Below are 26,594 nucleotides of genomic sequence, written 5' to 3'. Positions count from 1 at the left end.
AATAAAAGAAGTGATTGACCTAAGAAAAAGTAAAATTTAAGCAGAGCATGTAAATGAGATGGGACCATGATTACAAAATCCGACATGAAGTAGTGCAATTTCAGGCATTGACTCTTACCCATACATAAGGTAGACAACTATTTAAACTTGCATTACAACAGTTAGTTGGACTGTACTAGTGCACTAATTATGACTCTTAGTTTACCACAACATCATCTTCGTATTATAATTTCAAACCAAATTTAATTCAATCAATCAAAATTCCCACTTATGATTTTAAGTTTCAACAATTTCAGCCCTTTTTAGTTCTTCATTCAAATCTTGTTATACCTAAAATGCATGTTTTGTACGAACAAGTTGAATGTGGTCTTTATTATTGATATATTATCAATTTCTTGGAGTGTCAATTACGAATTTTAATGGTAAAGGTTTGGAAAATGAGATGGAAAAATCAAAGTTCAACTGTATATCTGCATCATGAATTACTTATTCGAGAGGGAGTTATAGCTACTTCGCACGATTTTTATTTGTTTCACACTTTGATAGTAACACACAAACCCCTAATTGGGGTTGAGTGTTACAAATAGCATTGAGATTTAATTAGAGCAAACATGCAAAGACATAGTAATCCTGTGGGCGGAGTGTTGCTTTAATTAGTAGAGGAGGTTCTAAGTAGGCCGCAGTAGAATTGTCGATTAGTTTTTAAGTGTAACAAGGGCATATATGGTTTTCTAGTGCAAGGTGTATGTGTAATACTTCTCGTGATTTCTTTAAAAGGTTTTAATGTAAGTGTTAAGGGATCATCTCAACCAAAAGTTTAAGCTGATGGTTGAGGCCTAGAAATACGTTTTATACTCTATCACGCCCCCTCACACAAGCCCCCATTGGGCTAGAAGTGTGGATGCAGCATGGACCCTCCTCATACCCAACGCGTAATATTCCTCTTATAAGTAGGGGGTGGATGAGATTTGAACCCGTGACCTTTGTGTCACGTTGCCTCTGATACTATGTCAGAGGGCCATCTCCACCAAAAGTTTAAACTGATGGTTGAGGCCCAGAAATACGTGTTATACTCTATCAGTAAGACTTAAACCAACAAGGTGCAATATAATTCTCTTAAGAATTGAATTCAAATGTTAAGATATTTCATAGTTAAACATGCTTGGCTTTAGCTAGGGATTGTGGTATTACATTGCCTTCAAGCAAGTCTCAAGGTTAAATATTATAATATTTGACTATATATTGGTCATAAATTATAATACAATGTGATCTATACTTCCTTCTTTCTACTCGCAAAGTTTGAAAATTTGCGCTATATGCACATTCTCTCATTGATCACCTTTATTGATTTATGTTGAACAAAATATAGTCAATTTGAATCTTGTTATTTTAAATTAATCTTGATTTATAATTTTCACAATATCAAATGTTACTATATTTTAATTTAACTATAATTAGAGATATAAAAGGTTGAATATGCATTGACAATTGTGAAAAGTCAAAACATTGCAAGTAAAAAAGAACAAAGAAAGTATAATTTTGTGTGACCGTATGGAGTTTTGTTAGATTATAACGATAACACGCAATTCATGATCAAGTAAGTGTGGATGATTGCTTTTTAAGTGTGGCCGTGAGAGACCTTAGCTTGCATCATTGTTAGATTATATGGAAAATAAATTGATAAGAAGTACTGAAGATCATCCTTTAAACGAGAGAAAGAAGAAGTGTCTAGTTTTGCTTCTATCAAAGAAAATTTGCAACTCTTGACAATCATGCATCCTTTAAACAAAATAAAAGAAAGAAAAACTCTAGATCGAAAAAAGCCATGCATGTTTTGTGGTTGGTAGCGGTCTAGCAGATATCGATCTCCTTCTTTTCAATGCTTTCGGCTTTTGCTTTAATTTTCTCCTGAGCTAGCTATCGTTCTTTTACTATCTAAGCTACTTTCTCATCCATAAGAAAGAGCTACATACATAGAATATATAACACTACTAACAATGAGACGTCGAGATCGATCGATCGAGTAAGTGTTTAATAGAATGGACTAGAGTATATATTAGTACCACTGCTAGGAAGCATCCACACCCAAATTCTGCGGCTGCTAATGCATGGGATCGAAAGCATATACATATATAATATAATTCATCTGTTGGCTTATAATACACGACCTTAATTAGCTTAGTTAATTAAGAAGTTGCATTGTTGAACTAACACGTTAGACTTATGCGTGAACATATGCGGTACTCGTAACTCGTATAGTATATCCCATTGACCCCAATATCCCATGCGGCCATGCATGCGCGCGTTGCACCATGCGACATTGCGATACATGCTGATATGGAGGTGTATAGAGGTGGTCGTTTTGTCGGTTCTGACCTAAACCGGCTAGGACCTGTTCACGATCCACCCAATAGACCGGTAGATTGTTGGTCAAAATCCTACATTCATTTAATAACCAAACTAGTTTTTAGGCTTGGGTGATGCCTCCAGTTACTGTATTATTTTCATGATTCAAATCCTTAATTACATTTAATTTTGGTAGAATGACATGTAATATGATAGATACTTTAATAGCTAACACTTTAGTTTTTAATCTGAAGGTTGTGGGTTCAAAATCTTCAAATCTTGTACAATTTTTATATATGTACATAAATATGAATTAGCCTATTCCAATCAACACATATAATTTTTTTTTTAAAAAAAAATTATTTATTTCCTTAAAAGATCGAATTGAAAAAAAAAATGATTTAACTAGACTAGGTGCAGCCCGGGCCGTCTGGCAAGCAATTAATAGTAAGTCTGACTAAATCAAAATGGATGAAATGAGAAAGATCCACAAGTCCCAATCCCAATTTTTAACCAACTTGTAACCAATTAGCCATATGATGTGGATGGCTGGATGCTAATCAACCAGTAAGATTAATTAAGTAGATATATACAAGTATATATATAGGTGCTGTTACAAAAATGCTAGCTAGCTGTAAATAAGTGCTTATATTAAAGAAGAAAAAAGCCAGTAGGTACGTAATTGCTGTTATAAGCAGCAATTCTCTACATCTCAAAATTTCACTATGTTGTTTGTTTAGTAGTCATTCTAGTCAATATATACTGTAAGCTAGCTAACGTTACCCGCGCATGTTTGTTATAGGGGAAATGAATCCAGAATTAAGCACTAAATATTAGGCTTCCACTTCGAGGCCCCAACTGATGACTATCTATATTGGCACTTGTCGATGTACAAAGTATTATGTCTTAATACGAGGGGCATCCTCGATTGGCATATAACATTTTGGGTTGTGTCGTGTTGTATTTCTGAATGACCGACCTAGTACTACTCAATATGAGTAGCAAAATTCAATTTATTTATTTTATTATATTCAAATTCCAAACAAATGCTTCATTATCTATCACAATATATATGTATATATTATTGCCCAAGGCGCAGATCACACACGCATGTATCGGGCATTATATATATATAACGTACAAGTATTGCCAAATGCTTTGTATAATTGGTTGATTGAATTCTACCAAACAATAATATTGAACTTATTTCTTTCGACGTTAAGTAATTGAGTTCAATTATAATGCCCAACTTTATTTTAATCATATATTTCAACTACTTCGCATTTCGACTCACATATCCTTTTTAAACAATCTTTTCGCTATACATTGATCATGTCAGAACATACACAAGTCATCAATTAAGCCAATTTGACAAAATTCGTGAATCTTTAAGAGAATCCCTTATTCATTTCCAATGGCCTCACGTCGAGCAATATCGACAAGTTTTATGCCAATACGACCCACTATCATCTTTACTCGTAAGTAAGCAAGCAAAGGGAAAACAAGTTATATTCTAAAATTCTACAATTAGAATTAAAGAACCAAAATAAAAAGTTAGTGATTCTACACTAGAGATATTTAGTTACCATGAACGGCGCTCAATTGGGCAGTTGCCTCAAAGAAAAGTAAAAGGGGCCCACCAACACTTTTAACACAGAGCCAGATGGCACTTGAATCCTCCACGTTGCACTCCTCTACAGTTTGGTTTCCCGCTAATGACGTGGCAACCATCATCTCTTAATCTCTTATTTAATTACTTTTTTTCTCTAATGACTTCATAAATACCATAGATTATTCTTTTTTTAAAAAAAATATTTTTTTTTCAACTTTACCAAAATAATAAAAATACAAAAATATAAAATCTCCTCTAATATTATTAACCCTCTTGGACCCACCACCCAAATTTAAATTAATAAATAGACCCCTCCTCTTCATTTCCTCACTTCTCTACATCTTCCCTTCATAAACTCTCTCTCTCTCTAAATACTACAACTTAACACAAACTTTCTCTCTCTAGAAAAATATTTGAACCAAACCAAACAAGCCCTAAGAAAAAAAAAATGTCAGTATTTTATGAAAACAAACCCCCAAACCAAATCAATGGCAATACGCAAACACAATGTCATGATTTCCAAAGTCAATCACCATCTTTATTATGCTCTTCTTATCCTATCACTCTCAAGGTATGTTAATTGATGTACCAACCAATATTTTTTATTTTATTTTTAATTACTTCCTTCATACGTTGTCAATTTCTTGTTGACTTGCTTGGACTTTGTTGTTGTTATTACTTCAAAGTCTACTTTCACCATAACTTATAATGTGTTTTTTTGTCTGATTTACACTTAAATGGATTTAAAAACGTACTTCTAGAGGTCGACCTAAGGTAGATCATGTTAGAGATATGCTATGTAATCAATAATGGAAAATCTTTTTTTAATATATTATTTGATATTGATTACATAGCATATCTTTGATAGCAGACCAAAAGTAGAAATGAATAACCTAGCCTAACATAACACACTTTTTGATAATGAGGTTGAGATTTATAAGATCCAAATTAATCAGGAATTCGACGTTTAACTCTTATGATTGATAGAGCTGATCACGAGTTAAGTCGAAACTGTAAGCTAAGTTTGTAACAACTAACTCTTTATTTAAAATTTATTTATGTACAGTTTATGGACATAAGCTACAAGGTGAAGGTTGAATCAAATGAAGGGGGAAGTAACATCAAATCATTGATTTGTGGCCGGGGTAGCTCAACAACATCATCATCATCCGAGACAGCAATGACAACCACAACGATTCAAGAAAGAACGATCTTGAACGAAATAACCGGAATAGCGTCACCAGGAGAGATCGTAGCCGTGCTAGGACCATCAGGGAGCGGGAAATCAACGCTCCTAAATGCACTCGCAGGAAGAATCCGTGGACACGCACTCACCGGATCAATCCTAGCGAATGACAAAAAACTCACAAAACAAATTCAAAAACGAACCGGATTTGTAACCCAAGACGACGTGCTCTACCCTCACCTTACAGTCCGAGAAACACTCCTCTACTGCGCACTCCTTCGCTTACCAAACACCCTCACCAAAAACGACAAAATCAACGTCGTTGAGTCTGTTATGGGAGAGCTAGGATTGCATAAGTGCGGGGACACCATAATAGGGAACACATTCATACGTGGGGTCTCGGGGGGCGAGAGAAAGCGCGTGTGCATCGCACATGAGATGCTTGTGAACCCGAGTTTATTAATTTTAGATGAGCCTACTTCTGGTTTAGACTCAACCGCGGCTCATCGGTTGGTCTTAACCTTACAAGGGTTGGCTAGGAAAGGTGGGAAAACAATTATTACTTCGGTTCACCAGCCTTCGAGCCGGGTTTACCAAATGTTCGACTCGGTTCTTGTGTTGTGTGATGGTAGACCGATTTATTTCGGGAAGGGTCATGACTCGATGTCGTATTTTCAGTCGGTTGGGTTCGAGCCGTCTTTTCCTATGAACCCCGCGGATTTTCTCCTTGATCTCGCTAATGGTACGTCATTTCTTCCTTGTTACACTCACTTTGATATTTTTGACGTGATTAAATTAGTTTATCTTGTTTTTGCGTCGTAAATAATGACGTATGTGGTATGTGCGTGAAATTATAGAATTACACTAGTATATTTTATTGAAATGAATGTTCATCGGTTTAAGTTAGACCACTTACGTCCTTATAAGTTTTTCCTCGTTTATTTAGTAAGTGTTAGCCAGCTAAAATGATAAATTGATAAAAATTACTCGTACTATTATATTCGATATATGAGTATATACATTTAATTAAAGAGGTCTATCCAACTTAATTTATTGCATGGTGAATGTAAGTTAAATTTCTATTAAAAAATTAAACTAAATAAAAGTAGGGGAATAAAAGTCACTTCGATACAATGGTAATAAATTTGTCCATAAATAGTACTAACTTATATAATAGAGAATTCTATTGACATTAAATTATTAAAGGAGAAAAATGTCGTGAGCGAAATTTGCTAGTTGTTTTTTAATTTTATTTGTTGGATTGGATTCGAATACGAGTAGTTTGATAAGTCAAAAATGATGTTTTAGAAACAAGAACAAAAACAAGTTGTTGTTTGTTCAAATAGAAACGAGATTTTGATTGGAACCCCGCAAGTTGTTAAATTTCTGGCACTAGCTAAAGATTGAAAGTGATGGAATTTATTGAAGAAGAAATATGTCGTATTGATTAGTCTTTTTATATGTCGGATCATCGTACAATCGATAGCATTAAAAGTATTGCACTATAAAAATTTTCGTAAAAATGTGATTTTATAAAATATTGCAATATGACACTATTAACTCACACTAGAATACTGAAATCAAATAAGATGTTCGTATACTCCTTCCGTCCTTTAAAAATTATCGTCTCTCTCTTTAGAACATGATCGTGCGAAGCTACATACTACCCCACTTACGGTTTTAAACTATATATAGCTAGCTTATACTTCGTAGCTGCCTACTATTATTGTATATTCTCTTTTATTACACTTAAGTTCATTTATAGGTGTAGCTTATTATTTATGAAGTGCAATAAGTTAAGTTTAAAGAGTCACTTACTTTCATACTTGGGCATGAAAAAGAGAGGGGCAATAATAATAATGCCGACTTGCTCTTGGCGTATACATACTCATTTTTAGAATCATGTACTCGATTCGTAGTACTAGAAATGTACCATCAATTATTTTTGAATAATATAAGCCAAAATCACATCTTAAATTTTGTAACAAAATCACGTAACTTTTAATATTTCAGGCTAAGTTTGTTTCACAAATACGCCAATACAGCCAAATAGTTTAGGATTCCTTTAATAAAATACTCGTATAATTGTTGAGGCGGCTAATATAGATAGATAACCGTTTATAATTGTTTATAAATAACCATATATACTGTATTTATGTATTGGGAATATGAATTGTGGCACAAAAATTATTTTTAAAAAATTGTTTTATTTCTTATGCATACCTGAATTACTCCAACCATCTTATTTTATTGGCCCGTACACATTTTTTTTTTTTAATGTTTGTATATATCTTCTAACACTAACAAAAAGATCAGAATTGTTGGTAAATTATCTTTTTATCTTTCTTCCCCCACTAATTAAAATTTCTAATTGATGTGTTAAAACCTTAAAACAACTTTTTAAATACGCAGTATTGTAAAGAGCATATACCATTAATATAAGTTGACAACCTTAGCTAAAATACGTGTAGGGGAATCGCCTAAGCTAAAATCTATAAATAATATACGATATAACAACTTAACTCAGTGCCTTTCAAAAAAAAAAATATAACAACTTAACTCAGTACAGAAAAAACAAATTACTCAATAAAAGTAACATGTCCATATGTTTCACCTAGTGTAGAACATGTCACGACGCTAGTACAACGTGATGAGTAACGAGCTTTAATTTACCTTTATTTCTTTCATAGCTTTCTCTACCCCAATTATTTAAATAAAAGTGTACACACACAAAATGGTACCTAATTAAAGAAAGATTGGAGGTGAACAAAATTTAGCCAACAAGCACGACATAGACAGTGTGGTAGTGTTGGAGGTGGTGGGAGCAAATAGCAATTGTCCTAAATTGATAAAATTAGGATTGTTTTGCAATTGCAATTATTTTTCATTGAATATTTCTAAGAACATGGAAAAGTTGGTGCCTTTTCTTATCTTTTCTTTTTCTTTTTCTTTTTGTGTTGGATAATACTACTAATAAGTAGAAATTTAATAATTTTACGTACCTTCTTGCCAGATGTCGCCTTTTGCTTCATCTTAGCTTTCTCTTTCACACTCCTTTTCAGTCTTCAGTCCACTTATATTTTTTCTTTATTTTTGACTCCTTTTCCTTTTTTTTCTTCCTTTTTTCATACTTTTTTTTTTCTTTTCTTTTATTATTTGCCTTAACTTTAACCACCCACCCACAACTTTTTTTATTTTTTGCAAAAGAGTAAGCTCAATAATTTTGGGAATTATTCTAGCCACTTTCTTTTTTTCAGTCCTTGGAAAAGTCAGTACCATTTTTGCTTACATTTTACTTTACTTTAGAATGAATTATGTAGGATAAAGTTACTATTTACCTATTCATATTTTTTGTGTGTGTTATACAAAATATTAATGTTTAAATGTCCCAAAAAACTGATCATCGCTTTCAGTATATTTAAATTAATAACTAAAATATCATTACAAAAATTGGTGAAAATGAATGTAAGAGTTATCCATCATCGATATATGGAGGGTAAGAAATTGAAAGCAAAAATTCTACTTATATATAATGAGCTAAATATTGAATCACTATACACTTTAATTAATAAGTCAACTCTTGAATAGCAGTTTTGCATTAAAAAAAAATAACTTTTAAATATCAGTTTATTACTCACCTAAAATATTTAAAATATTCGTATTTAATGTATAATCTTGTAAAATGACCTATCGTATATGATTATTGAAATTTAAAGCACACTTGTGTATATAATAGATTGGCTAACAATTATATTGAAAAAAAGTTTTTATTGTATTCTAGGAAACTTTCTAATTTAAATTGAAAAAAATCATTTTATTAGAAATCGAAATCTTATTACCTTAGTGATTAACGAATATAATCATTAGAGTTGAAATACAATGCACCGCATAATTAATTTATTAGAAGTATATAATTAAGTGATAAAATCCAGACACAAACATATGCCGATTCCACCGTGCTTTAACAAATTTGTTTTAACAACTCATTAGCCCATTAAATCATGTTTTTTAATGATGCTAAAATTATTAATAATGTATCAATATCATGCTTTTGTATGATAAGATAGCATAATTGTTTAAGCCCAATATTCCAAATTCGAGGCTTCTTATACTCGTACGTTTCTAAGAATCTTTAAGTTGTAGAAACTATACATCAAACTTTTAACATTTAAATGTTTTTTATAACACAATTATAAGGTATATTAAGCAAGGAATCTCCCTATATAATGTAGCATATTATGTATCCAATAATTAATGACACGTATCAACTAACAAAGGGAAATAGAAAAAAAAAAGTTAATTTCAATTTAAAAATATATATCAGATATATCAGAATTAATAATGCTTAAAAGCATTATGCTTAAGACATCCTTGAAATTTGGAAATTAATTAGAAAAACAATCTCTGTCCTACAACTCCTTGTAGGGCAAAGATGAAGATTATCTTAGTCTAAATTGTCAAGCATTTGGGCCACCATTGCCTGATTACTGTGTTTAGAATCATTCTACTGGTTCAGAATTCATGCTTTTCTATAAATTCTTTTCAAAGAAAAGGGACACTCCTTAGTCCTTATGAAATTTATTTCGTTCTTATTTGCGTCTACGGATTCTAGTTGTCTCTAAATAATAGGTTAAATTTCTATTTTAAATCATATATTTGACCTTTAAAATAGACGTGTATTATTGAAATATTTTGTATATATTAAAGTAATTTTGAGAATTTTCAAAAAATATTTTATTTAATTTATTGAAAATGTGACCCCATACCGAATTAGTTATGTTATATCACGATGGAGAACATTTTTCCTGTGTGAATAATAGACTTACAATTAATTTCTTCAATCAAATGGTCCAAAGTAGATAAAAAGATCATATTGTATCATATCATAGGCCATGCAAATTAATCTCCATACTGATAGTGACATATTATAGTTTCCCATACTATTAGTAAACTTTGATCATTGCTTTATTATCTTTAATTTACTCTCTAAGCTATTATCTCCTTTTAATTTTAAAAAGGATATATAAATAATGATCTCATATTAATCGTATTTATCATGATAATTGTGATTTCGACCTAATAAAGATTTTGTCCAACACAGTGTATAAACTGTTAAGAGTTTGAATATACATCTTTTTATCCCACTAATTAACATATCCCATATTTAGTCAAGTAAATACCTATTCTAGAAAAATGCTCGTGTTTATGTGTCACGTACGAATCTATGCCTAGTGCACCCTCTTTTAACTCATAATAAAACAAAAATGTCTATTTCTTGTTAACATATTATAGCTGGATTGCAATAGTTTTTATGATTTTTTTTTAAAAAATTGGTTAGTACTATGTATGTGGATTATATTCCTATATAGTATGTCCTATTTATCTTTGTTACTTTTCTTTTGTTGTGGGAGACATGTCTCATATTGTTTTGAAACAAAGGACACCACCATAGTAAATTGAATTATATTTCATAAAATTATATTTTCATAACTTTTGTGTCTTTTAAGCTTCTTTACATTTCGATATCCCATTATCTTTTTTTAAAGATATTGTTCACCTTTGATGGTGTCTTCCTACCCTTAGCCCGCCTAGAAAAGCAAAAAAATTGATAAATCCTTTTCCATAAATATAAAGTTCCGTATATTAATTGCATATTTGAAAGTAAGTATGCTGTGATATACACATATATATTAGATATCATAGATTTGTTGATAACTACTCATTAACAGACTAAACATTACATAGTGAAATTCTAAAACTCTATAAGAAGGGGTGAAAAACTGAAAATGAAGTTGTGAATGCGTATTAGGAGAATATCATTGTTCTCATCTTTTCACCTAAAAGAAAGTTGCGTTAAAAAAACAAGTATAAGACAATTAAAAAGTCTAGTTTAAATAAGTTCAGATTAGCTAGTTGTACAACTAACATGGTATAGCTGCTACATAGAAAATCTTCTACGTAAGTAGTAGTAGTATCACTAATATGTACGATTCAAATCCTATAAACAAAGTCTAAGCGACATATAAAACAAACAATGCTTTAATATTAATGCACTTTTGACTAGGCATAATACCATTCATAGTCTAGTTTAATGGATGGTTGAGGTCATGGCTAATATTTCCAATGATTCACTACAATACATAGTCTTTTGGCACACTGTTACGTTCATAGACACCATTATGAACACAAGCTACAAGTTGGAGTATTTGATGATATGTGACGACATCAACTGCGTATGATAGCATATTAGCATATCCATAATATTAATGGAAAGTACCAAATGATTTTTGACCCCTTTTTTCTATTGGATAAACTAAATGTGTGAAAAATAATTTTGTTAAAAATAGGAATTTACCACTAGTTCTTCAATGTTAGAGGTGCGAATCTAGCTAGTGCAATAGGCCTCCAATATTCTTGTTTTTTTAATAGGTATTTTGAATATTGAATTGTATTTTCAAAATCATGCTAGATTTTGTTCGTACTATTGGTTCGAATTTTTCTCAATTAAATCATTTCTCGAATATATAGTTAGTTCAATGTACTAACTTATCAATCGTTTTCTTAAGACTGTAGTTTTTGTTCTTCTCTTATTTTGTTTTCAACTATTCAACATTTCAAATTTTCAATAGTGAGTTTAAATTAAATTTCTAAAATATTTTTCAAAAATACTAATAAAAATAAAAATAAAAATCGAATATATATTAGCCTTTGTTTGAGTGTGTGCTTAGACATTTTAGAATCATTTTCTCATACTAGTCAATTGTGTATATAACAATAATGCGTTAATAGATAAGCTATCATATATAATAAACATGTTAATTTTGATAGTTGTTCTCCAATAATATACTTCCTCCGTTCTATTAATATTGCAACAAGGATGAAATTACGCATTCCAAACCACATTTTATATGCTAAATATCTATAATTGTGTAAGAGTAAAAATTATAAAAAGTTGATATTATGAAAGTATTTTATGAGACGAATCCAATAAGATCCCACATGATTATATTTTGCTTAACGTATAAATAATATTATATGGTCAAACAAAAGTGATAAATAGTGCAAAAAGTCTATTATTACAATATTAATAGAACGGAGAAAGTATGTTTATACATAACCAGATTATATCCGGATAAACATCTTATCAAACTTTATTTTTATCAAACTTACCATGTTACTTTCCTTTCCTTTTTCCTACCCTTTTTTTAGGTTGATTTAATGTTATCAATAAAAGTATGGAATATTTATTAGAAAGTATGAACACGTGTGAGGCTACTTTGAGGGTGCTTACGCATTCAATAACGTTAACAAAAGAGGTTTTTGGTTAAATTGATGAGCGAGCACCTAAAGCTTAAATGGAGTCCCACCATACTCCACCAACATTGGCCTTCTTTTATTCTTACCTTTCTTATTGCTTCCTCTTTAGGTAGTGACACTATCTCATCACTAATCTTAATTATACTCTTTTAATACTTGCACTATTCTGTTACCACTATACTTTAATATGATTGTAATTTGATCATAGTATATTAAGTAACGTATGTTGGACCTACTAATTGTTAGAGTTACGAGTTATGTATGTTTGGTCATGAACATAATTGTCCGGTGAGTAGCTAGCTAGTGTTACGAGTTGTATACGTGCTTATTGTTCGTCGTACGTATACACCATGCTAGAAAATGAACATGTTATGTATTCACTTATTCCTACATGATTATTAAGCACTTGGATCATGTAATGACGTTCATGAAATCGATGTATATGCAGGTATTTCTCATCAACCGGATGGAGTAAACGAGAGTAATAAGCCAAATACAAAGCAAGCACTTGTTACAGCATACAACACGGTATTAGCTCCTAGAGTAAAAACAGCCTGCTTAGACAATACAAGCAATAACAAGAACACTTTGCCAAAAAACACAGTTGTTGGTAGTAGAAGAAGCGCAAGGCAATACATAAAAAACGGCATTTTCTCATGGTTCAGCCAGTTTAGCATCCTTCTCCAAAGGAGCCTAAAAGAGCGAAGGCACGAGTCTTTTAACTCCCTTAGAGTCTCTCAGGTAATCGCGGCTGCACTTCTAGCAGGGATTATGTGGTGGAAATCAGACTATCGAGATGTACAAGATAGGTTAGGGTTGCTCTACTTCATCTCGATTTTTTGGGGGGTGTTTCCTTCTTTTAATGCTGTCTTCGCGTTCCCTCAAGACCGGTCTATCTTTGCTAAGGAGCGTGCCTCTGGAATGTACTCGTTGTCTTCGTACTTCATGGCTCGAATCATAGGTGATCTACCCTTGGAGCTTATTCTACCGTCAATTTTTCTTACATTGGTGTATTGGATGACTGGCTTAAGGCCTGAACTTTGGACCTTTCTACAGTCCTTGGGTGTTATTATAGGGTATGTGCTCGTTGCACAAGGCCTTGGGCTTGCTCTAGGCGCGATTATAATGGATGCCAAACGAGCTTCTACGATTGTTACAATCATTATGCTGGCTTGTGTTTTGACTGGAGGATTCTATGTGCATAAATTGCCTAGGTGTTTGGGTTGGATTAAGTATGCATCACTTACATTTTATTGCTATCGTCTACTGATCGATGTGCAATATGATGGGGGAGAAAGAATTTCGTCGTTCTTTGGTTGCTCGAGCCATCATTCGATTAATGTGGCTAATTGTAAGTTCATCGACGAAGACATTGTAGGGCAGATCAGTCCCCTAGCAAGTGTAGGAGTGATGTTGATCATGTTTGTTGGGTTCAGGTTATTGGCTTACATTGCATTAAGACGTATGAAGGTTTGAACGTTTTTTACATAGCCACGTTATTAGTAATTTACTATTACTCCCTCTGTCCGGAATTAATTATCACGTTGACATGCATGGGTACGTATTGTGACAACTAAATCCTTACAGCGGGAGTACATATATATGATCCGATAGATCCATAATCATCTTTCAATCCCGAGAAGATTATGGTTCGAGCTTTCGTCTTCACGATGATTGTCTGATCAAGTTGTGGACATCTAGCCTTGTGGGAAGCTGCATGGTGTACTAGGAAGCTAACAAATTCCAGTTTTCCCCCTTTATTTTGAAATGCAGTTTGTAAAGATTTTTAGCAAAAGAGGCATAACTGAATGAACCCTCCATTATCATAATTGGAGTTGTATTTTTTTTCCCCAAGTTTATTAAATGTATATATACGGTATTTATACAAGTATTTATTAATGGTAATAAAGAGGATTAAATTTCACTTTGCTAGTGGGCATTTGCTTGACTCTTTTTTCTACTTTTTTTTAGCATAATTTTTCAAGTTTCACATCATTAAAGTGAAATTATCCACACCAATTGAGAAATTAAGATGATCACTCGTTTATAATTGAAGGTGAAATAAACTTTGAAACACATCAATTAGTTAATGTAATAAACTATTTTGGTTATTGAAATTTGACTTGGAAAAAACACAGTTATAGATTGATTTATACAAACAAATGTGCAGTATGTGCTCTCAAAATTGCTTGGACGTACATATATATAAAGTACGAATTGAAGTATGTTGCACTATGAAATATCTAAACAATTAGTCAAATATAAGTTTTAGAATCGATAACCTTTATATTTGACCTTTCTATTATGAGACGATTTTAAAAGATGAAATAGATAGATAGATAATTAGATATCATTGGCTTTGTGTTTCCCATCACACTAAGGCATTTAAGACCATATAACCTACACACCATTCTAAATTTCTAATCTCATAAGCCATCTAATAATCTAATTGACCTCAAATGTAATCCTTGATTGCTTGATGCTCCTAAAGACGGCCTGCGGCTAAATGACACTTAAGTTTCCGCTTATTAGCACCCAAGTTCATAGTTGATCTTAAAAATATAAGAAACCTACTTTGTTCTTTAACCATCTTGCTATTTTTGAAATATCTATCATAACTCATAAGTAACTTTAGATAATTTTAAGCACATATACAATAATTTATGTCTTAGAAAACATGTTTATTGACAACCTTATAAATTACAACGAAGTTATCTTTAAGGAACAAAGGCAGTTTCCTAAAAAAATAGGAACGAAGGCCGTGCTCAATTGCTCATATATAGTGTTGTACTCTTATACCAGGTTGAAATGTGTCAGTATTGGGCTTACTTCCGAAGCATAAATTGGGCTAAATAATAAATTAATTATATAATCCTAATTCAGTCCACATCATCAAAGCCCAAATATCTACTCTTTTCAAGTTTCTTCAACACCTAAAGTCCTAATAAAACCCAAAATTGGCAATTTCTGAAATTCAACTCAGAAAATTCCAGAAAACCCAGAAACACCAATTTTAAATGTTGGATGAAGCAATCATAATCATTTGAAGCTGAAAGCAATGGAGAAATTAAGCAATTCAAGCTCAAGAGAGATGCAATGCGTCGGAAAATTGGAAATTGCGAGCCCTAAAAAACCAGTTGGATTTCTTTGTGGTTCAATTCCTGTTCCTACTGATAATTCCTTCCACTCTTTCAGCTCTGACCTTGTTCCTTCTTCTTCAACGTAACCATTTTCTCTCTCTTCCTTCAATTAATTTTTTTGGGTTTTGATTATTTTCTTGAATTGTTTTGTTGATTTTTGTTGTTGTAATTGAATTTAGGGTGAGTGCACCGAGGTATCGAATGCTTCCGACGGAAACTGATCTTAATAATCCGCCATTGACGACTACCAGTGCTCCTAATACGCGAACTTCTCCTCCTACTGAAGGTTAGGTTATTATTACTTCTCTTTTCAGTATACTTTATATATCATACTGCGTAGTATTGATTGTTATGATTTTTATGTTTGTAAAGTTAATGGATGTTATTAGTAATTTAAGCTGTAGATTTCTCATAATTCTCATTTCTATTGTTGTTTGGAGGTAATTGTTATACTGAATACTATTTTGGAGTGTTCGGGAAATGATATAATGTTCTGTAAAATCGTACTGATAAAGTATTCTTGCATATACGAAATGAACTATATATAGATGAATAGAATTCCGTTAAGTATTTATGTCGATTCCATTTGGGTAGGTTACCCACAGAGTAGATGATTAGGTGATGATATTTCCTGATTGTGAATATGAAACAAATATTATAAGTCCAAAAAAACAAATAAGAGTGCTATTAAGAATGTATGGGAGAAGAAATTATGTTTCGTTAATTGGTCGAGATCAAATATCACCTGTTTTTCCTAGGTGATCTTCATTTTATATGAAATATACTCCTGTGAAGTATTTATTGGAGAGTTAGATTCCAAAGTATTAATGTCGGTTTGATATGGGAGAAGATTACCATTGGGTTAGATGAAAATATATCTAGGGCATTCTAGGATTTTAATAGGCGAGTAAGTACATGGTAAATAGAGTGTGTAATATATGAGCCTTGTTGATCACTGGTTAATATTTTTAAATCAGGTTGGGTTTGGGTGAGTTGGCGGGTGACAGTTGGTTCATATATTAGGTACTCACTGCAACATTTGTTTTACCTCCATCATGTCCATCACATATGAAATTGAGAGAAATTGCTGAAAAAACTAAGAAGCTGCTTGCTAAGTGAGCTGTCTCACGTTCTGATAAACCATGTTGCTAAATTTGGAGTGTGGTTTGGTGATATAAAGTGGAATAAAGATCTCCATTGTTTGAGGTTGTAGATGAGATATACTAGTGCATAAGATGGTGGGATATGCTGTATCAATGTTACGGAGAACAGCCATGCTTCCTCAAACTCATACTGGATAGAAGATTTTTATTGCATCGTTTTAGATGCCGAATGCTGATGATTCGTTTCTAAGTGAACTTTGTGTCCTGTCCTGATGTTCTATACCTCACATTGAGCATTTTTCCGCAGCCTTGCTGCATGTTTCTATCATGCTGTAGATGCAAACCTTAAAAATACGCTACTACCTTCATTCCTTAATGTGCTTAGTATTTAATAATTTTCACGCTTTCCAATGCAACTTTTTTACCATTAATTTTTCTAATTATGTATTTGTGAAAATTATAATAAGTTGATATGTCGAATGTACACATTGAGATGACTCTACGAAGACTCCACATGAATATGATTTTCCATACATATAAATTACAAACAATGGTCAAAGTGTAATTTGTGAATTGTGTTAAAAATCGAAGTGTGAAGAACATTAAGGAACAAAGGTAGTATATAATAGTGTGATTCTGGTGGTCATATGTCAATATTTATTGCTGTTCTAAGTTAATATGATGCTTCTTAGGAAAATGTTTTCGTCATGGATAGAGTTTTCATGCTAATGATTAATTAGTTATGATTAATACTTTAGCAGGTGTATCGTGGGATGATGGAGCTGTTACATCTAACTTAGCTAGGAAGGGTGAGGCCCTTGCTGTATCTGGTTTGGTGGAGTATGGTGATGAGATGTCATTGCTCCTGCAGACATCCTGAAGCAGATTTTTAAGATTCCATACACTAAGGCTCGGCTATCAATCGCAGTTCACCGTGTTGGGCAAACTCTTATCCTGAATGCAGGGTCAGTTTGTATTTCTCTGCTTTGTGTACTCTTGGTGGTTTTTTGGTTGTATGTTTCGGTGATTTCAATAGTTTTATCTTTATCAGGCCTGATGTGGAAGAGGGAGAAAGATTCGTTAGGAGAAATCAGCCAAAATGCTCAGATGAATCACTCTTTCTCAATTTCGCAAAGCATTCAGTTCGAATGGAAGCTTGTGATTGCCCACCCACTCATTCCACCACTGCAGAAGGACAATCTAAATCTTCTGTTCTTCCAGAGCCATTTGACCCTACGAGTACCTCCTTCAAATCTTCTGAATTTCTGACTCCTAACATTTCTGATAATGACAGCACTGATGGACATTCTGATTATTCTAAAGCCAAACAAGATGGATTGTATTGGGAGAGTAAGAAGAACAGAAACAAGGCGCGTGATCCTTTAAAAAAGGCTTCTCGTATTGGTGAGAAACCCAGAGGCCCAGTGCAGGAATCCGAGAAGTATAGATGTAGTAATGATGAGTTTTTGAGAGTCCTGTTTTGGCAGTTTCACAACTTCCGTGTTCTGCTCGGCAGTGATTTGCTCCTATTTAGTAATGATAAGTATGTATCTGTGAGCTTGCATCTATGGGATGTTTCTAGACAGGTGTGTATCATACTGTTTGTTCTCTCTCTTCCGCATTATGCTCATGTCATACTTCTTACTATCTCTGTGTTTTCACTCAACTGTCAGGTCACGCCATTAACATGGCTTGAAGCTTGGTTGGATAATGTCATGGCAAGTGTTCCAGAGTTAGCCATCTGCTATCATAGAAATGGTGTAGTTAAAGGTTATGAGCTTTTGAAAACGGATGACATATTTCTTCTGAAGGGCATGTCTGAAGATGGCACACCAGCATTTCATCCATATGTTGTTCAGCAAAATGGACTCTCAGTTTTGAGGTTTCTCCAAGCGAATTGCAAGCAAGATCCTGGTGCTTACTGGGTACCATGTCACCTTTCTTTTGACTGGCTTCACTCCCTCTTTGGTTTGCTTCACTAAATTACTTATTGATTATTGATTATAGTATTTCACTATCTAATTCTTGCTTTCTAACTTATTTTCTCTCAGCTATATAAAAATGCTGGAGAAGATGTGATTCAACTTTTGGATCTCTCTGTCATTCCCCAAAATCATCCACCTGATACTGATGATGGTTGCTCGAGCTCTCTGCCATCGTTGATCCAGAGAGGAAGATCTGACTCTTTATTGTCGCTTGGAACTCTCCTTTACCGTATCGCTCATAGGCTTTCGCTTTCCATGGTAACTCTAGTACACTACATCACTCTTCTGTTTTTCTTGTTTCTATTTCATACTTCCACTTTCCTTTGCTCATATGACTTTGGGTGGGTTTCTGTGTTGATTTCTCGTTTTAGGCTCCCGAAAGTAGGTTCAGGTGTGCTCGGTTTGTCCGAAAATGTTTGGAGCTGTTGGATGAACCTGACCATCTGGTAATATCCATATCCTTTTGCTGCTATTCTGTGAAAAAAAAAGTTGATTGTTGCCTTTCATTGTTCTTAATTCAAAATAATATTTCCTTAGCTAGTTATGATTTGTTCTTGATAGGTTGTCCGTGCATTTGCACATGAACAATTTGCAAGGCTTATCTTGAATAATGATGAAGAGATCGACTTAGCTGCCGAAGTTTTCCCCCTTGCAGCGGAGGTGACTGTCATTGATCAAGAAGAAGAGTCCTTGGATATTGTTAGTATTATATCAGAATCTAGTGCCCAGGAGTCATCAAATAGTGAGCTTAATAACTCTCAGGATACAGTTTCTGAGGCTTCTGGAAGTGATATTCTGGATATAAATAATTTGGAATCTAATGGCTTCAGTGCATCTGATCTTGTGGATGCCAAGAGCTCTGGGTTTCTGCAGGATCGTAGAGCTAGTGAAGGCTACAACTTGCACACTGTGACCTCAACTCCTGCAGATGTGATTCGGACTATTGCTGATCCAATTTCCTCAAAGCTTGCTGCTGTACATCATGTTTCTCAAGCTATCAAGTCACTGAGATGGACACGGCAACTGCAAGGCACTGAATCAGAGGTTGTTAACGATGAAACTACTCGGCCCCCACCTCTATCTGAAAATTTTACTGTTTGTGCTTGTGGGGACACGGACTGCATTGAAGTTTGTGACATTCGGGAGTGGCTCCCAACATCAAAGCTGGACCACAAGCTGTGGAAATTAATTCTTTTGCTTGGAGAATCTTATTTGTCTTTGGGACAAGCCTATCGGGAGAATGGACAATTGCTGCAAACATTAAAAGTAGTTGAAGTTGCATGTTCTGTTTATGGGTCAGTGCCTCAATATCTTCAAGATGCGAAATTTATTTCCTCTATGGGTAATGGTCCAGCCTGGCCGAATAGACCCAGCAATAGAGAGGTGCAAAGACCTATAATCAGAGATGAAAGGGGACCATGCATGGGCTCTTGTGATGACAGTATTAATCCTGCTGATTTCTCTTCAACTTACCTCTTTTGGGCCAAGGCTTGGATGTTAGTTGGGGATATTTATGTTGATTTTCTCACTTTACAAGGCAAAGAGACCTCTCCACCTTCAGCTCAAACAAATTCTTCCCAGGAATTAAAAATGTCATCCGAAGTTGTAAAGGAACTCATTAGGCTTAAAAAGAAGCTGGGTCAGGATGTAGAGAATTGCAGCACATGTTCCCTTGTAAACTGCAGCTGTCAGAATGATAGGGCGAGCAGTGGCATAAGTGCCAGTAGCAGCAATGGAGACACTGCCCCATTTGTTCATAGCAAGAGACAGAGTAAGAGATCACATTTGAGAAATACAGGCACCTCTCTCTCTGCTAACCCAGAAAATCACCGTCCCCATTGTAAAGTAGATATGGGAAGAAATTCTGTAGGGACAGTGGACGAAAGGGATAGTGATTCAACTTTAGATGAGAATAACATGACTACAAATGTCAACAGGGATGATGACCATGTGGAAGAAACTATAGGTTCTGTTACCATGGAACGCACTGGGGATGCATCAGATAATGCTGATGCTGGCTCTTCTTTTGACAGTTCAATTGAAACATCATCTGAAGAATCGCCTAAAATCAGAAGTGGTGGTATATTTAAGTACCTGCAAGCTCCTGGAAGTACTGATACGGATAGCATTCTTTCATCGGCATTAATATGTTATGAGTCAGCTAGTAAGTCTTTGGTTGAGCTTTCTAATGTTTCGCATGTGTTGCAGTCTTTGCTTAAGAAGATAGGATGGGTGTGCAATGAACTTGGAAGACTCAGGCTTGAAAGAAAGAATCTGGCCGAAGCTGAAGTTGCTTTTGCTAAGGCGATAGATGCATTTAGAGAAGTTTCTGATTATACCAATATTATATTAATTAACTGTAATTTGGGTCATGGTAAACGAGCATTGGCTGAGGAAATGGTATCAAAGATGGAGTATTTTAAATCAAAATCAATTCTCCGTGATGCATACATGCAAGCCTTGGAAGCTGCTAAAGTGGAATATGGGAAATCACTTAGGTTTTATGGAGCTGCGAAGTCTGAACTAAGCATCAACAATGTCGAGGCAGATGATTTGTTAAATAACCTGAGAACTGAAGTATATACTCAGTTTGCTCATACTTATTTAAGGCTTGGCATGTTATTGGCTAGAGAAGATACAGTAGCCAATGTTCATATATATGGGGCTCTGGAAGACAAACCAATGGGGTCTCAAGGTCTTAGTGACAAAAGGACAAAGAAAGGACATAAGAAGAGTCAGATTTCAGCCAATGATGCCATTAAGGAAGCGTTGTCCATTTATGAGTCTTTGGGTGATGTACGAAAACAGGAAGCTGCATATGCTTATTTCCAGCTAGCTTGTTATCAGAGGGATAGTTGCTTGAAGTTTTCAAATCTAAGCCACAGAAGCAGCAATCAATCAAAAAATGAAAGTGGCATTCTCCAAAGGGTAAAGCAGTATCTTTCCTTAGCTGAGAGGAACTGGCAGAAGGCTGTTGAATACTACAGTGCAAAGAGACATCCTACCATGTATCTAACCATATTAATTGAGAGAGCAGCTCTATTATCAAATCTCCATAGTGTTTATAAGTCATATGTGGTACGTTTCCTTGCTAAGATGTTCAAATCTTTTTCTTCACATGTTTAGGCAGAAGTTCCAATCTCACCAGTTATTGTTATTCTCACCCACAAACTATGAAAAAGCTGGAATTATAGAATTGTATTAGTATCTGTTTGGTGGTATGGTCATGTAATAGTATTATGATCTTATCCCTACCCAACACCTCATATAAGGTGTATGCCTGTAGGAGAAATCTGGGTGGATTTATTTTGGCTATTGAGATGGATTTAGAGAAGTGAGAATATTAAAGTTCACTAGAGAAATGTAAACCACAAGGGAAAGAGGATTGGATGGGCCTTTTCTGAGTTCTGTGGTAAGGTGTTCTTTTTTTTTGCTATTCCATTGAGTGATACACATGATGATGGTTAAGAATGGCCTATGGGTATTGTATTAAGTTTTCTAGAAAGTTGCGGATCCAGGGTATATATCTTATATAACAAGTAGTTACTAGACACGTCATACAAGGCTGTTGTTACTGAATGCTTGTTGACTTAGCTATATTCTACTGTGAAGTTTGACATTGCTAACTATCTGTTAATTGTGCAGATGCTAGAAACTGCTTTGACTTGCCTGCTTGAAGGACATTACGTCTCAGAGCAAGTGCATTCAGATTCCTCCTCTAGTGACAAGTCAGATGTCTTTGCTAAATTCTGGAGGCAATTGCAGATGCTATTGAAGAAGATGTTGGCCTCTTCTCTATCAGCAGGTCCGAACAAAACGGCTTTTGCTTCACAGGCACCAACTCCATCATCAAAGAGGTTTGGAGATGCTGAGAAATTGAAAGAGCTTTATAAGATGTCCCTGAAATCCCAAGATTTCCACCAATTGCAATCTATGAACAATTTATGGGCTGGTATCACTGTACAGGATGATCAAACTAACTCAACTGGCAGTGACTAACATCCCAGACTGAAAGTACGGCATGATTTTGGCATCTTATTTTTGTGCAGTGCTCCATAATACTATCTGGTAACTAGTGGTTGTGGCTGCTCTTGTGTCCTAAAAACAGCGTCCAATACGCGCAGCTTATATATATGCAGACATAATTACCATTGCACCACCTTTGGTTCAGCTATTTGTATTTATATAAATATATTACTCTGGTGCACTGGAAGGCTTGCACCTGTGTATATATTTGTGCAAAGGTTTCAAAATATCACGATGTAACAACAGTGTTAGTGAATCCTATACTGTATGTATAACAGCTCCCCCAGTAAGTCGGAAATAGTGTAGTAACCTATGTTGGTAAGGAAATGGTCACACTCTAGTTTTCTTGTGCTAGATGGTTATATGGTTTGAGCATCGGAGATATGGCTTCAACTAGTTACTTTGTGTAAATGAATTGATACGTTCAACTTCAACTAGTTACTTTGTGTAAATGAATTGATACGTTTAAGGAACTTTGTTAGCTAGTGCTGCAAATGATTTGGCATTGAGTTTTCCACCTTTTTTTTTTTTTTTTTGGAATGTTGCATAAACTTAATGATCCTTTCATTTTTATAGCATCTCATGGTTACAAATAATACCCTATTATAGCATCACATGCCTGAATATTTCTAATACAATTCAAATTTATTCTCTTCATTTTAAATTCTTTGGTCTCAATTGGTTCAAAGAAATCAAGCCTAACCCTTACATACACTTGTTTTTCAATAAAAACAAATACTTGTATAATCTAAACTAACCACGTTATATCTAAACTAAGCGTGTTGTTTTTAAGCCATGATATAATCTTTTTCGACTCAATCAGTTGAAACAAATGTCCAAGGTCTTCTAGAGCGGTGGTGAGCACATTTTATGAGGAAAGATAATTAACTTTCTAATTAAGTTACCAGTTTATCAAGTTTATCCAAAAACACAAATAATTCCATCAAAATAGAAATTCGGTTCTCTGAAAAATGTGTGCTGACACGAAACCATAGGAAAAGCGCACACACAAGAAGTCCTTCCTATATAAATAGAAGATGAAAATGCACATTAATCTTTGCACCATAATTCTGCTTTTTGTAATTACAATCACAAATTCAAATCTCCAAAAAAAATCATCAATGGCTGAAACTGTTCCACCTTCATCATCTGCTCCTGCCGATGTTTACATCGTTTACACAGAACAGCCTTCTGATGGCGCTGATCATGAATCCTCCCATCTTCGCACCCTTTCTTCTGTTGTTGGCAGGTTTTACTTCTTCTTTATTATTTCAAATCATCATTGATTTTTGTGATTCGCTCTTTTTCTAGGGTTCTTTTGGTTTATTTGTAATCGGGATTTGCTTGTTATGATTGCAATACCATATTTTTAGGGTTTGATTCTTTGAATTGAAGTAGAATGGATTTGATGATTCTTGGGTATTTGGTTTCTTTTTTATGTTATTGTGTGGCAATTGCGAAATGAAATTGATTTGTAAATGATGAGTTTTGTGCTTACTAATGATGGAAATTGTACAATGGCAGAATTTTTTGAGAATTTATTAGGTTGTATCTGCTGGATTATTTCTTAAGAATTGAAGTTTGTTGGTGAATGTTTTTGAGACAGTTAATTGGGGAAAAGTTGGTTTTTTGAGCAATTTTTATGGATGTTGTCTGTTTGATGATCGATTGATCTGTCCACAGTTAAGCTTCCTAGAAAAATGTAATCTTTTCATTTGATGCAGCAAATTTGTTTTCAAGATGTTTTCAGCTGCAAATGTATTCTTACTTGCCGTTGATGTTGAACTTTTTGAGTTTCTTAAGCTTAAATGCATATCCCTTATTTCTGCAGTGAAGAAGCAGCCAAGGAATCCTTGATTTATGTTTACAAGAGCGCAGCTACTGGATTCTCGGCCAAGCTGACTCCTGAGCAAGTTTCGCAGCTCGAAAGTATTGTTTTTTGCTTTGTTTCTTAATCAATAGTGTGATTAGTGATGATAGAGTTACGAAGATATTATTTGTGCCTTTTATCTTACATATTTTTTTTTCAGTAGTATAGATTTGGTATGATTTGTACTTGAGAATTAGGATGATTACAGACATACTACTTGTGCTTTTGTTGATGGTTTTGACTTGTTATATTTGATAAAGTGTAGAGCATGTTTGGTATGAAGATTTATAGTGCTGGAATGAATAGTATTCCTGTTATAGGTTGTTTAGTTTGAAAGTTATGGCAAAAATATCCCTTTTTGGAAATTGATTTCACCCATCTATTACCTTCCCCAACTTAGTGGTATCACATCATGTTAAGCTCCTCCCTCTTTGATTTGAATTTATTCCTTTCTAATACCAAACTATCCATAAAAGTAATGGTTATCATGCCATTACCCTTTGCTTCTCTCATTCCATTCCCATTCCATTTCCTCCATTTATACCAAACACAACCTAAGTATCTATTTGGGGTAGTGAGGAAGAGTGTGCTATAGTTCATAAAATTTTGTGCCACTACAAGGCTGCCTTTATGATAACAATCCTGACAAGCTAAATAATTCCATATTTAGGTCTGTTTTGTTTTCACTGCTACTGCTGATCCGTTTCGAGTTAGCATATTATGGTTGAGAGCTTCAGACTTCAGTAAAGCATCCATGTGTTGTTGTGCTCCTAAAATCTATTTTGTGTTCTTGCCCCTCGTTTTTATAGTGCAAATTTGCACAACCATGATTTGTGTTCAGAGTTTGCCATTCTTGTAATATCCTTGCTGAATGCCTTGAAAATGATCTGTTTTCTTTTGCTTTAAATATATGGGAATGGTGTAATTTTGCGCATCTACTTAGAACCAGTCACCTTTTATGACCTGGCAAAAGAAATGTGAACTTTTTCTGTAACTTTGAGTTTCAAACGGAGATAAATTAACTTTTTGTCAATAGTTTTTTGACTTTAATTTTTCTGTTAACAGAGCAACCCGGAGTACTTCAGGTTGTGGTCAGCAAAACTGTTCAACTTCATCCGGTCGGTGGTGGTGGGGCGGTAAATAATATGATGGTTTGATGCTGTCACCTCTGTGTTACCTACATGGGCTTAAATACAGTCTGCACTGGTGTTTGTATACTCATTAACGCCAATGTACAGTGCTTGTTACCCATAAATAAAAGTTTTCTACTGATAGACATGTAGAAGTTATAGTAATAGCAAGGAAGTAATGTTTAATGCATGTAGCTCTTGCAAGCATTGTATTATAATTCAGCACAATGGATGTTATAAATATGATGTTGGTTGTGTTGAGTGACCAATCCGGCCACCCTAATCCCCAACTCCAATAATACTAATATAGTAATATTACTTATTTTAGAGTTATCAATGATATTGATCCAAATTCATTCTTGAGAGTTTAGAGACCTATTGGTAAGCATTTTGTGGTTCTAAACCAACTTTTAAGTTTAGACCCTAGGGACACACCCTTCACATTCAGTTTTGTTAAATGTTTCCCGAAATTGATACAAAATCGTGAATTATTGCCTTCAATTTTATTAAATTTTTGACTTTTTTGAACTCGGAAGAATAATAGGTTGAGATGGTTCCCATGAACCCCATGATATCCCGAGAAACTAATTTGATGGTTTGAATCATCCGCTTGCCCTCGTAGCTATCATTTTAGCTAGTTACAAACACGCCTCTGTCATTGAATCAAGGCCACCATAGGCCATCAGGTGACCTAAGGTGGCCAACTACTAGGCATTAATTTTAAGTAACCTTCTATCTCCCCGGGATGCATCAAAGCTATGATGCCAAATTTCAAAAATTGACTGATTTCTAAATATATAACGTTAAATTTTAAACTTTAGGCTATGTATATTAGAAAATATTTTGTTAGAAAAAGTCTAATTGAACTAAAATAGTACT

The 26,594-nt window shown here is 34.1% G+C and overlaps 2 protein-coding genes and 1 pseudogene across 2 annotated transcripts; all 3 read left to right on the top strand.

Annotated features, from left to right (window-relative positions):
- Positions 1–3,981: 3,981 nt before the first annotated feature.
- On the top strand, positions 3,982–14,391 carry LOC110731679 (ABC transporter G family member 25-like). Its single transcript, XM_021911557.1, has 3 exons — positions 3,982–4,529; positions 5,025–5,886; positions 12,910–14,391. The coding sequence occupies exons 1-3, from the start codon at positions 4,407–4,409 to the stop codon at positions 13,935–13,937; spliced, it is 2,013 nt and encodes a 670-aa protein (XP_021767249.1). The 5' UTR covers positions 3,982–4,406; the 3' UTR covers positions 13,938–14,391.
- Positions 14,392–15,426: 1,035 nt separating this feature from the next.
- LOC110731677 lies at positions 15,427–23,724 on the top strand (annotated as a pseudogene).
- Positions 23,617–26,050, top strand: LOC110731678 (subtilisin-like protease SBT5.6). Its single transcript, XM_021911555.1, has 3 exons — positions 23,617–23,964; positions 24,547–24,644; positions 25,651–26,050. Exons 1-3 carry the CDS (start codon positions 23,753–23,755, stop codon positions 25,740–25,742), a joined length of 402 nt encoding a protein of 133 aa, XP_021767247.1. The 5' UTR covers positions 23,617–23,752; the 3' UTR covers positions 25,743–26,050.
- Positions 26,051–26,594: the final 544 nt, after the last annotated feature.

This window comes from Chenopodium quinoa, unplaced genomic scaffold (assembly GCF_001683475.1).
Source record: "Chenopodium quinoa cultivar QQ74 unplaced genomic scaffold, ASM168347v1, whole genome shotgun sequence".
NCBI classification, from domain to species: Eukaryota; Viridiplantae; Streptophyta; class Magnoliopsida; order Caryophyllales; family Amaranthaceae; genus Chenopodium; species Chenopodium quinoa.
Note: the sequence above shows the minus strand (reverse complement) of the source record. Positions and strands in the feature narration are given on the sequence as shown.

What these genes read in the sequence shown, in the direction of transcription:
- LOC110731678 (XM_021911555.1), top strand. Translation starts at nt 23,753, where the DNA reads ATGAAAATGCACATTAATCTTTGCACCATAATTCTGCTTTTTGTAATT. An exon ending in CTTTCTTCTGTTGTTGGCAG is followed by an intron (nt 23,965 to 24,546) that starts GTTTTACTTCTT and finishes TTATTTCTGCAG; the next exon opens with TGAAGAAGCAGCCAAGGAAT. An exon ending in GCAAGTTTCGCAGCTCGAAA is followed by an intron (nt 24,645 to 25,650) that starts GTATTGTTTTTT and finishes TTCTGTTAACAG; the next exon opens with AGCAACCCGGAGTACTTCAG.
- LOC110731679 (XM_021911557.1), top strand. Translation starts at nt 4,407, where the DNA reads ATGTCAGTATTTTATGAAAACAAACCCCCAAACCAAATCAATGGCAAT. An exon ending in CTTATCCTATCACTCTCAAG is followed by an intron (nt 4,530 to 5,024) that starts GTATGTTAATTG and finishes ATTTATGTACAG; the next exon opens with TTTATGGACATAAGCTACAA. An exon ending in TCTCCTTGATCTCGCTAATG is followed by an intron (nt 5,887 to 12,909) that starts GTACGTCATTTC and finishes ATGTATATGCAG; the next exon opens with GTATTTCTCATCAACCGGAT.